Source organism: Barbatula barbatula (genome assembly GCF_947034865.1).
Source record: "Barbatula barbatula genome assembly, chromosome: 9".
Classification (NCBI taxonomy): Eukaryota; Metazoa; Chordata; class Actinopteri; order Cypriniformes; family Nemacheilidae; genus Barbatula; species Barbatula barbatula.
The window spans coordinates 4,607,902-4,619,959 of NC_136772.1; the positions used below are offsets into that span (position 1 = coordinate 4,607,902).

General features: G+C 40.4%; 1 protein-coding gene across 2 annotated transcripts; it reads right to left on the minus strand.

The window, feature by feature from the left end:
* Nucleotides 1-7,685: 7,685 nt before the first annotated feature.
* On the minus strand, nucleotides 7,686-11,614 carry mstnb (myostatin b). Of its 2 annotated transcripts, XM_079465180.1 has the most exons (4): nucleotides 11,600-11,614; nucleotides 10,366-10,686; nucleotides 9,443-9,813; nucleotides 7,686-8,987 (listed from the first exon to the last, which is right to left on the minus strand). In XM_079465180.1, exons 1-4 carry the CDS (start codon nucleotides 11,604-11,606, stop codon nucleotides 8,607-8,609), a joined length of 1,080 nt encoding a protein of 359 aa, XP_079321306.1. In that variant the 5' UTR covers nucleotides 11,607-11,614; the 3' UTR covers nucleotides 7,686-8,606. The 2 variants fall into 2 exon arrangements, with proteins under 2 accessions (XP_079321306.1, XP_079321305.1); XM_079465179.1 differs by lacking the exon at nucleotides 11,600-11,614 and having other exon boundaries at nucleotides 10,366-11,196.
* Between the last annotated feature and the right edge of the window lie 444 nt (nucleotides 11,615-12,058).

Consider the following 12,058-nt stretch of genomic DNA (forward strand, 5'->3'; position numbering starts at 1 on the left):
TATTGTGGCAAAAGGTTCATGTTAAATTGACGGATGACAATCTTGTGCTTGGAATGAAACATCAGTGTTTGCTGAATAAGTGTAGACAAGTCTGTAAAGTCTGTCATATGTTTTTGTACTATTAATGTATGAAGTTTATTGAATAGATCAGTATGCTTTAATGGTTTCCACATAAAGCCTTCTTAAATACTGGCACAAACTCTGAAAGGTAAAGTTCTGTCATCATTTACATTTACGTCATTTTAAACTTGTATCGTGGCTTTCTTTCTTCCACAGAACACAGAAGAAGATAGCATACGGGTTTGAAATACACCTTAGCACAATATCCTGATGTAAGGTTGCAGTGCAAGACGGATGGCAAAGGGCATGACCTTGAGTAATTAGAAAAGAAACTGTAAAATCAGTTTTTGACCGTATTTCAAAAATACATTTTTACCGTTACATAAGTTACACTCATAACGTTACCCTGATAATACTGTATATTTAATCAACTTAATTGAACGTCACATTTATTGTCTTGAAGATGTAATAAAGCGCATCACACGTGATAAAAATGACATACAGTTTAGGCTAATGTGTGTAATAAAATCAATTCCCCTGTGGAGAAAACGAATTGGACTTACACTTCCAGAGCCGATTCAGCACATAAAATCACACATAACATTTAATTTTGCACATAAAATCTCATGCCTTAATCTCCACAAATGTTGCTCAGTCATGCACCAAACCATGTTTCCCTTGCTAAATGAAAGCAGGTGGATGTTGTGCTGAGTGCTATTCTCTGGCCTATCTGGATCCTCATCGCCGCACTAAAAATAGCCCAGAGTAGATGCATCCAGCACGTGTAATTTCATTTTGGATGGTTAAATGGGCAAAAGTTACTGTACTTGAAGCCAAAGAGAAGTGCAGTGGTAACACAAACTACGGGCAAAAACCTCACGTAAGAAGTGCTTGTGTTTTTACTTCACACGCGTCATCGTGCGATATCCGCTTCGATTCAGCTTCTTATAGTTGGGTAAACTGAGTGACAGCTGGTCAAATAAATCCAGTGTGACCTTTTTAACGGAGCTATCATGTTTTCTAGAAATGATCATCATTTAATCCTGACTTATCAGACTGATATTCATGCCAGAGCATATACATTATAGCCCCATCGGATCTGCTGTTCTGGCTGTTTCGAGAGCGCACGCACACACCCTCAACTTTAATGGAAGTCTCGAACAAGGGTGAGTGAGAAATGAGGCCCCCGAGTGCTCAGAGCCCCACACGCCTCCCTCACCTCTACCCTGCTTTGCCTTGCTATAGAATTTGCACCCTGCAGCGATGCGAGAGCGAGTGCTGAAGTCGCAGCAGAGGGCGGTGAAAACTAAAACACGTGCTGTGGTTTGACCTTTCCCTATGTTAAATGCAATATTATCATAAGATGTACTATCGAGTTACAGTGCCTTCGCATGATCTCGTTCGCTGCCACGTGGGCTCTGCGCTCGGGTTCAGCACATGTGTGCTCATTAGTGTTAATATGTTGTTCTAAATGTGGGGCGAGCTTAAAAACACTATAGCTGGACATTTTTCGAGGCTATTTATGAGTGAGTATGTTCAAACGGTAAAGGGATAGTTCACCCAAAAATCATTGTCATCGTTGACTCACTCTCGAGTTGTTCCAAATTGATAGAAATGTCTTTGTTCTGATGAATACATGAAAGATATTTGGAAGAAAGCTTTAGAAAACGTCAACGATAGTCAAAAGCATCCCAGAACTGTTTGCTTTTCTACATTCTTCAAAATATCTTCTTTTGAGTTCAACAGAACAAAGAAATTTGTAAAGTAATTTTACCACCTATGGTAGTCATTAGTGGCCAAGAACTGTTTGGTTACAAGCATAAAAAAAATGGACGTATCACCCGTTTTAACTTCCCGTTCAAACAAACAATCTCCAAAGGTCTCCGTAGATGCAGGGACTAGTTAGGCTACATCTAGCTGTCAAATGGCATTCATTAATTAAAGAATGAGCAGCTGGCTGTGGTTGAGTACTGTATGAGGGTTTGGCATGAGATGGAGTGCACATAGTGGTCAGGGGACATGCCAAATACCAACCCAGTGCCTCTGCAACCAGGAGCAAAGGTTAAAAAACATTGTGGCTCTGTAGACAGATGCCTGGGCAGCCGGGGTAGATATTATCATTCTAGACATGACACCTGTCAAAGTGTGGACAAACTGTGAATTTAATTTAGTTGGTTCTCGTGGTCATGAAGATTTTTATTGAAATACTTGAACGTATGTTTGTGGACGAGCTGGACCAGAAGTGCTCAAATGTGATTTTATATGAGTTAGCTATATGAAATACTCTATTGAGAATAGTTCCAGACAAATACATATCAGCCGTTTGTCATTTGTTTGCTCAAAGACACTCAAGGAAAATCATCTCTACAATTACATTTTTATTTTATTATGACTTTTTAGGGTTAAGGATTATGTGGATCTTTCAGATGAAATTGAGGAGTGCTGGTCTGGCCTTGGTCCTGTCTTGGTCTCAACACACTCTGCTCTCGGGCTTGTCTTGCTCTTGGTGTAGGTGGTCTTGACTACAACACTACCAGGTGGATATTTGAGCTATTTTAAAGAAGCTATTTTTAAAAACATTTTTGATTACCACATCATCACAAACTCCCAATCTAAAGGCTGCTTAAATCTTTTTGTGAATTCTATAGAAAGATTTTATTTATTATTATCATATATCAGTTCTGGTCCTTGATTCTGATTGGCTGAGCCGCGTTCCAAGCCGTTATAAAATACCTCGATTTACAACCACTGACCGCATTACACAGCCTAAATACTCCACTTCGCGTTGTGCCACAACACCCTTAGCTATTATAAGATGTACTGTAACCCACTGCTTCTGGGCGTATTGCTTTACACTACCGTTAAATTACCAATTTTACCATATTCACTGATGTTTGTCTCCATATGACAGTAAAACTTTCCGAATGTAAAATACTCTTTTGCATATTTTAAATATTTGCATTGTTAAAAGATTTGGGTAAATGGCATGTGATACTTGTCAAAGTCCACAATTTAATGAACGACTTCATAAGCTTTTGTACTGAATGATCACCTTTTTACTGATACTAACCTCTGAACAATGTGATGCATTATATTTTCCCCAAGAAGTAGAGCTTTCAATGTAGCTAAATTAAAATTTTCACTTTGCCATAGTAAATGTTAAAGTAGGCCTATAGACAGTATTTACCACATTTGATAAATTTACTGTAATTAATAAAGAGTACTACAGTAATAACTGTAATATAGGCTACAACATTCTACATTTTGATTTGCAGTTTACTCTAGTTACATACTTTAAAGTAATAATTGCTATTATTTATTTGTAAATCTGTATTATATTTAAGAAAATCATAATGCATTTGTAGAACCCAGCGATTATTTAGCGGTGTTTATTATGAAATGAGTATGTATTTTGATAGAAATAGTATTGCCTCGATTTCAAAACAAAGTAAAACTACTTCTCCATATGAGACACCTCGCATTCCTGCATCTCCAGCTGTCTGACAGGTGTTGTGATGACACATGTTTCCAAATGATCCAGACATCTCGCATTCTCCTCAGAGCCGCATCTATTCTCCATCACTGTCAGTCATTGGTCTCCTGGGGGCATATGGTTTACTGCCACAGACCTTTTCCACTCCGGTCATTAGTGTGCCTTGTAAATGAACTTAGACTTATGGACAAAACTTGCTGAATGACTCATTCCAGCCCAAATGCGATATTGAGTTACACATTGCTAAAACAGGACACATTCCCGTCCTCGACGTCGGGAAGCTTTACGATGTAATCCATCAAATGTTGATTCCTCAAGGGTCATTAATGTTTTGGGAGAGACGGATGTCTATTTCTTAGCTAAGTGAAAAAACAAGCGACGTTGAAGGCAGGGATGCGCTGGATAAATCCATCAGGAGTGTTGACAGGCAGCTGTCAGTGGCTGACCGAGGCCGATGCCTTTTATTGCTTTTCATTGCTTTCTTCGGATGAGACGAGAAGTTCGTGCAGAATCTCGTGTCCCCTGGTAACTGAGGCGATTATTACATTGCAGTGTTATATTAATCGGCACATTAAGGGCACTTTAGTTGAGCACCTGACTGCGCTTGAATATAACTTATCCCAGTTCCCCTTCTTTAATCGAATAGGAAGGAAAATGAATAATGGATTTATTACCATAATTTAATTCTTCGGCAGACCAAATATGGTCAAACCAAACGATTAGTTTTCGTAATGATTGTGCACACTTGTGGTGACGTGAAAGCACAAGCTCTGGTTATTGCTCTCGTAATTCTTAATAAAGAGTTACATTTCCTTGGAATATAACACATTAACATGTTTTAAGGAACGGGTGATATGCAAATAAGCTTACAAAATATTTCAAATGAATATTTGCAGTTATTTAAAGATCGGGTGACAAACGCAGTTTCTGCCAATCTCATATTAATCTTGAGTACCTATACAGTAGTTTTGCATACATCGTATCTTCGAAGGGTATTTAGTTTGATCAAATTAATAAAAGAGAAATACAGCTGTACGATTATTTCCAGAAAAAGACGAGCTGCTGAAGGCGGGAAGGGGCGACGGAACTACAGCACAACCACACAATTACATGGCATCATCGCATTAATCCCTTCGTGTTTTTTACATTATGCACGTACGCGTCGATTGCCAACAAAACACAGACGTATGACTTAGTTTGACTTACCGCGTGCAGTTCATGTCTGGCATCTTATAGCTCTGGGACCCCGCCATCTGTCAGTTTCAAACGATCTCCATATCCAGCGTTATATCCACCGTTTATATTACATCCAGCACTGAAATGCCGTGAACAAACAAACACACCTCACTATCTCTCACTATGGCAAGAGTAACGTGCTGCAGCTGCGGGCACACAGCGCAGCCAATCTTGATAAGCGGGTCATCCTATCGCTCGTTGGCGAGTGGGTGGGCTATTTCTTTCGCCTTGCCGAAAGGACTTTAAGGAAGTCAGAATGCATGAAGTAGCATGTTGCATGTTATCTTTAATCCGCTCCAAGGGCTCTGGTGTCGGGGTCCTGATCACTGATCAGTGTTTTGCTGGAAACTACATGGTTACTTAATACCTAGCCTAAATAAATACACAAAAGGTTTATTTGAAATATTTGATAAAATGGCACAAGAAAGAGATGTGTTACATCACACACGTAAACAGAGTCAAGGTGACTCGCAGTTCAAGACGTATGTTGTGTTATCAGTTTTACCCGCACAATAGCATTTGATTTTTATTCTTTCAAGTCTCTACGTCAGATCTGTCATTCTAAAGTGCTTATTTACATTTGTGGTTTTATCACAAGATTTTGTTCCTTACATTACATTTAAGCTATACATTAAATGTGAATGGAACAAGTGACCTTAGCATTGATCATTTACATAATTGGAAGAGGCTTTTACCAAAAGCAACAATGGCAGTTATTTTAGCACGTTTTGTTTTCTTTCTTTGGGAATCAAATAACTGTTGCACAGTGTGTCTTATGATTCACATAGGCTACAGTAATTTTTGTTTCCCACACCCCGAATAATTCATTACATCACAGATAATAAAAAAGCATAAGAGAGATTGTGTTTTTCAAATGTATTAACCTTTGAACTTCAGCAAAGACAGTACCCCAATAGCAATGGACCAGTTGAGACGTCAATAGCACAGAATGCATCATCTGGCCTGTCCCAAACCTTAGCATCAGTTTTCAGCCTGTCTTCTGACAGCGCTGTACTGTTAACTCATTACTCAAGGTAAGTGCTTCCCCAGCTGTGCCTCGTTCTAGAATCGATGCACGTTAGTGTGAAGATGCAGATGTTCGGCCACACCTGGCAGCCATCCCTGTTCCTCTACGTACATGGTGCTTTCCTCCTGTCCGACCCAGCTCTCCTGCAGCTCATGCGGATATGGGGAATCCTGGTGGCTGAGATGAGCTATGTGTTTCCCCCTGGAGTCTCCTGTCCCCCAAGGAGCCACGCTGCCTTCCCATTTTGTCACACTCACTTCCTCTCCTGTCAACCTGGGAATGTGTTGGCAGACGCTGTGCTGCCGGGACAAGGAAAACTTTCCCCGTATGACAGATATAACGGCTCGGAGAAACCATCGCTGTTCCTGTTTATCATGCACTTGTCTTTACCTGGCACAAGGGGCTGTGTTGAAAGTCAGATTCACAAGAAAACAAATTAATCATTTTTCTGCTAACAGTGCGTCATGGATTACTGGGGGATGCACCTGATTATCAGTGAATGGGGCTGCGCTTCGGATGTTAAAACACTTGTCCGTGTTCACTTAAACCCTTCTCGATTTAAAAATGCTTGTTATTGTTAAAGGATGTGTTATTATATCTAGATTATATTTGTATTGTTTCAATGACTTTTTTTTATTTGACAGTTGCTTTTATTCAAAGGAACTTACTATGCATCAAGCTGTTATCAGTAGGCTATATGTGTGTCCAGGGATTCAAACCTATGAACATTATGTTGCAAACACAATGCTTTACCAATTAAGTTACAGGAACTGTATTTACTATGTTCATCCTAAGAATGTTCTTAATATTGCAACTGGATTTCAAATATTGGTTTCAGAATTGAATTTCTGATTTCTGCATTATTTTTATAAGTTCGAAGTCAATTGACTGCAAGCCAACTTGTGTTAACAGGCCTATACACCGTTAAAAACAAAAGAAACCATTCTATAGAAGTTCTGTTTCACAAAAATGTCTTCACAGTAGAAAAAGGTTATTTAGACTAAAAATTGTTTTTTGGGGAACCCAAAATGTTCTTCTACGACATTGCTGTGAAGAACCTTTAGCATCTTTACTTAAGAACCTAAGGCTTACCCATCTTTGTCTTTAAAGGTAAGTGATGGCATTACTATCAAATCTACAAAATCACACAAGGTCGGTCAAGGCCATATTCAAGGCCATCTTTATTCCAAGATGCCATAACTGTTTCATAAAGGTTTTTCTAAAGATGCTTCACGTTCAAGTGTGAAACATCCAGTAGGCCTACTCAAGTTAGACTTTAATCTTATGTGTCCTTATTCCGCGGTGCGTTATCGCAAGCGAAATGTGCAAAGCAATGTTATTGCTCAGGGACTTTTAATCTCCCACAACCCTCTGTTCATTTCAGTACAGTTCCCACCTGGTTTCCGTGGCATCTGTCCAACTCACAGCAGGAAAGGAAGCAGATCTCGGCAGTGCTGAGTTCGCCCTCTTCTGGACGGAAGTGAGGGCTCGATCTAATTAGTCATGCTGTCAAAACATCTCCTTGTGTGTAACTCTGCTGCATGCTCACGCTGAACTATTCAGAAGAGAAAATGAGCGCAGGCACAGAATTAAAGACTGTGGGTTTACCCTGCAGCTCGCCTGGGTAGTGGGAAATAAGTGAAGGTACGATAAAAGGAAAGTGTGCCAAAACGAAAACATCATTTGCACGATCCACTGCACCTTAAGAGATAGAGTTTCCCTTTAAACACAGGCAGGCTGAGGCAGCTAATGTATGTTGACCCCTCTGAACATCAGATTTACACACACAATTTCATGTTTCTGTTATAGTGTATGCAAAATGTAGTACAATCGTCCTTCTTGAGCTCTTGAAATAACCGAGTTAAACATATATAGCAAGCACCTTTATTTGTTTTAACAGATACATAGATTTATATCGTACACTTTTTTTTGCTATATTTTGTGTTCTTATACATGTACTAACCGTGGTTAAAAAAGGCAACTGTTAATGGAAACGATGGCAAGTATACAATACAATTAGCAAACATATCAAAATCAGTTTTTACAACATTTTTAGCAACCAATTCTTTCTATTGGTCTGCCATAGTGCAAACTGTGTGGTTTGAAGACAGAGTGTTTGCGTGATATTAACATTCATCCTCATAGTTCCGATTTCTCTGTCTTTAACACATCTCACGTGTGTAGACTGCATTCAAAGTGCCTCTGCTTCAAGTCCTTATGTCCACCGATGTCGATTTCAATAATACTTCAAGTGTGTAGGGCTGCTCGAAAAGCTACAATTGACAATTAGATCGTGTTTTGCGTTTATCGCGACGGACGTGGAAGTTTGCTTCGCTTTACCAGACATTTTTTCAAACTCTGTTCAGTGTCCTTGAGTTCCCCTTCTGTTTCACTTGGATACTCGTCTCTTAAACAAGCTCACCGGTTGTGTAACACAGCTGTAACAGCAAAGATTTAAAATGAACACGTTTCGTGTATCCTTTATGCACTAAAGAGAGGATTTTAAAAGGAGAAAACAGTAACATGAAATAAAGCAGAGGTTGTTCGGAGATTGCAATAGTGTCCATTCCCAAGTCTAGCCTGTACGGCATTCCTTTAAAACATCCGTTTGACTCCTGTGGCAGAGATATTGATTTAGACGAAAATGATGAAAATGAAGCAGTGCCCAGAGAGTGAGGGAGCGTCCTTCTATTGCACAGTGTCTTGCGGAAAGCACTGATATTGGATGGCGGGTGGTGTTGTTGGATGTCCGGGTCTTTGAGGCGGATCGAGTCCCGTCCGGACATTGGTTCACGAGCAGCCGCAGCGGTCTACTACCATGGAGGGGATCTTGCCGTAGATAATCTGCTCCTTGCCGTTGAAGTAAAGCATGTTGATGGGAGACATCTTGGTGGGGGTACAGCAGGGTCCTGCGGTGCCTCGCGGGTTGGCCTTGTTCACCAGGTGGGTGTGGGGATACTTCTGCAGGTGCATGTAGTCGCATTCTCCTGAACAGTAATTCGCCTTGTAACGTTTCGGAGCAATAATCCAGTCCCAGCCAAAGTCCTCAAAGTCCACCGTGAGGGGGTACCTGCAGCATCGAGACTCAGAAGAATTCTCGTCACAGTCCAGTCCGGAGTCCCGACGGATTCGCTTGGGGCCCTCTGATATTTTGACCTCCATAAAGGGGAGCTGTGAGTGAAAGAAACCAAAGAGCCCGGGGTTCAGCATAGTGGCGTATACTTGCTACCGACCTTGAAACAGTAATTATTAGAACTGCACCTGAACACACACACACAGATATTTTTTTAAAGCCCTACAGTGTTAAAAAGAAAGGTGCTAAAAGGGGGTCTTCACAGCAATGCAATAGATGAACCGTTTTGGATTCCCCAAAGAACCTTCCAAAGGTTCTTAAAATAACCATTTCTTAATTATCTTTTAGGATATTTGCTTTCACTATAAAGAACCTTTTGGCAAAAGAAAGCTACCGTGGATTTTAAAGTAATCATACAGTGTTACAAAGAACCTTGCAAATATACTGAAATAGTAACATTTTTACACAACTTCAGTTGATAAATCATTTAATTTGCCATTATATCTGTTAATACATAAATAAATAAATAAATATCCAACTGTAACAAACTCACCAGTCCATCTTCTCCAGCCTCCGCGGAGGTGACGGCCAAGTCGTTTCCTTTCGCGTCGTACGCGTTTATCTCTATTCCCCAGTTGGTCTCCGGTTGTCTTAACCACACCGTGAGCACCTGCTTCACGTCTATACTCTGCCAAGACGTGATCCCCGCGTTCACGTCGATCTTCAGAGATCGTATTCGTATGTGTCTGCCTCCGTCCGTCACGGGCATCAGCCGTGATATCTGTAAGAAAACGGTGGTCGCCTCCTCCGCCGGTCTCAAATGAACCCAGAGCTGCGCCCGCACGATCCGGCTCGCCTGGATCTTCGGGTTAAAGGAGAAGAAACAACACTTCGGCTTGTGATCTACTTGAACGATGGGGTCAGCTGAAAAAAAAGATCAAGTATATTAGCGAAAGAAGACGACATGTGATCCTGCAGATTTGCAGTGATGGTTTTATTAGACGGCCCGTGATATCGATGGATTATTCTACCGTGAAATGTCAATTTCAAGTTAAAAAAATATGAATGTTTACTACGCCCACGCATCCCAAAATCGGCGTAATTGCATATTGAAAAGAATAAATAATCATAATACGAGATCTTCTATCTAGAATTATGCACTGCAGATTGTTGTCACATATATTAATAATGAACAAACGCATATGTATTTGAAAACATTTTCTTGCGATTGACGCGCTTTTGTTGCGCGTCTATGTCCATCGCCAAATCGCTGGTTATCAAGTCAGGGTGCCAGAACACTTTAGTAATAAAACAAAAACGAAATGCACGGGCGAGAATGTGCGTTTTACGCGGCTGTCTTGAGAGCGCACTTGCGCGGAAAGGCTGCGTAAAGGCGCTCTCCAGGTATCTACCGTGGATACATCGTCCGCTGTTAAAAGGATGCAACTACATTAACGAATTTCGGAAATTTCTTACGCTCTGCAGCCATGGTCATGACGGTCTCTGTAGTGGCTTGTTCGTCATCCTCTTCCATAGCGCCATCCTTACTGTCATCCCCCAGCACACCGTACTGATCCAGAAGTTGTTGCAAAGGCGGCGCTTTGGGTAACAGCTGTTTGACCACGTCCCGGCTGATGTTTGGAGCCTGCTTGAGTCGAAGTTTGCTCAGGATTTGTGACTTGATAGCATGCAGTCTCATCAGCTTGCTGTGTTGCCTGAACTCACATGTGGAACATTGCTCGCTTTCCTCCGTGGGGGTGGAGGGCTGCTGGTGCGCCGTTATGTCTCCCTGACCTACTGGACCGCATGCAATTAATACGCTTAGAGAAATTAAAACCTGCGTAAAATGCATGTTCCAAGGCGTGGTAAAGGATGTTTGCGATGTTTGATTTGCTATGGAAATGTGCCTCACCACGCACCAGACAAGTAGATGTCATGCTTAAATTCGGCTAGGCCTTTTATACCGCAACTTTGGCCACTCTATTGTGTCGTCGGATTCAACGATTGGCTGAGCTGGCAACAATAAACCTAATGGACAGACCTGCACTTCTTTCGCCTTTCCTAAAGAGGTAGGGCGCATCCTAGAGGACTCGTGCTGGAATAAGCTGAATTTTATTATTGCAATAAAAATTAGGCGCACTTAATGCCTACACATATTCTCTATGCATGCATATGTTGTAAAACCTACATAATCTATATGAGGCGTTTTCGTTCAATTCAAATTTCTTTAAATGTTGATATTATGTGCTGTATCCTTATTTACACAAATTAACTAAACAACAAGCATCTACTGTATAGGCCAACTGGTTTTTCATAAACGTGTTATTTATAAACACTTTATTATAACAATAAAATCTTACGTAGTTCAATGCCATATGAGTGTGTTGTAATAGACATTGCGCTTTCTCTTTGCTGACCGTGCCATGCACTTCTTTTGATTTTAGGGCATTACATGCCCATAAAAAGCCATAAAATGTCAGTTGACATTATGAATGAACTGTCACAAGTCTGCTAAAATGACAGCATGAATTACAATGTTCTCCAAACTCTGCCTTTGTTTCGTTCAGTTTGTGCATCTAAAATCAACGTCGTTCTCTATAAATGAGCTATTTGGATAATATTAATATAGCTGAAATGACGCAGATATCGACAGCCTATTTAACTGCAGTATTTTAAACCATATTCGGTATGAAAGCTGCAGAAAAATCACCATTCATTTCGAGAGTTGCTGCCTCTTTGCTATCGGACTAGTGGGTAAGATCCATAGCGCCATCTGGTGGCGTAACCGTGCGTGTGGACCAGTTGAGGAGTTACATTTGTGTTGGAAAAGGGAAACATAGAAAGCAAACAGAATATAAATCACGAATAAACGAAGCTGTGTAAATTTAGGAAAAAAATATTATTTCAAATTCAAATGTACACTGTAGAAAGACCATGTCAATTACGAAACAATCAAATGTATTAAGATGTACAAGAACAATAAGATGCCGTAAAGAAAAAATAAGCAAATCAACAAAATTCCGCACTTTCACTATAGACTAAAAATAGAAATGCAACCATTATTATGCATCTTGCATTCCCAACACTCTTAAAAATAAAAGGGCTTTAAAGGTTCTTCACAGCGATGTCATAGAAGAACCACTCAGTCAAAGGTTCTTTAAAGAACCTT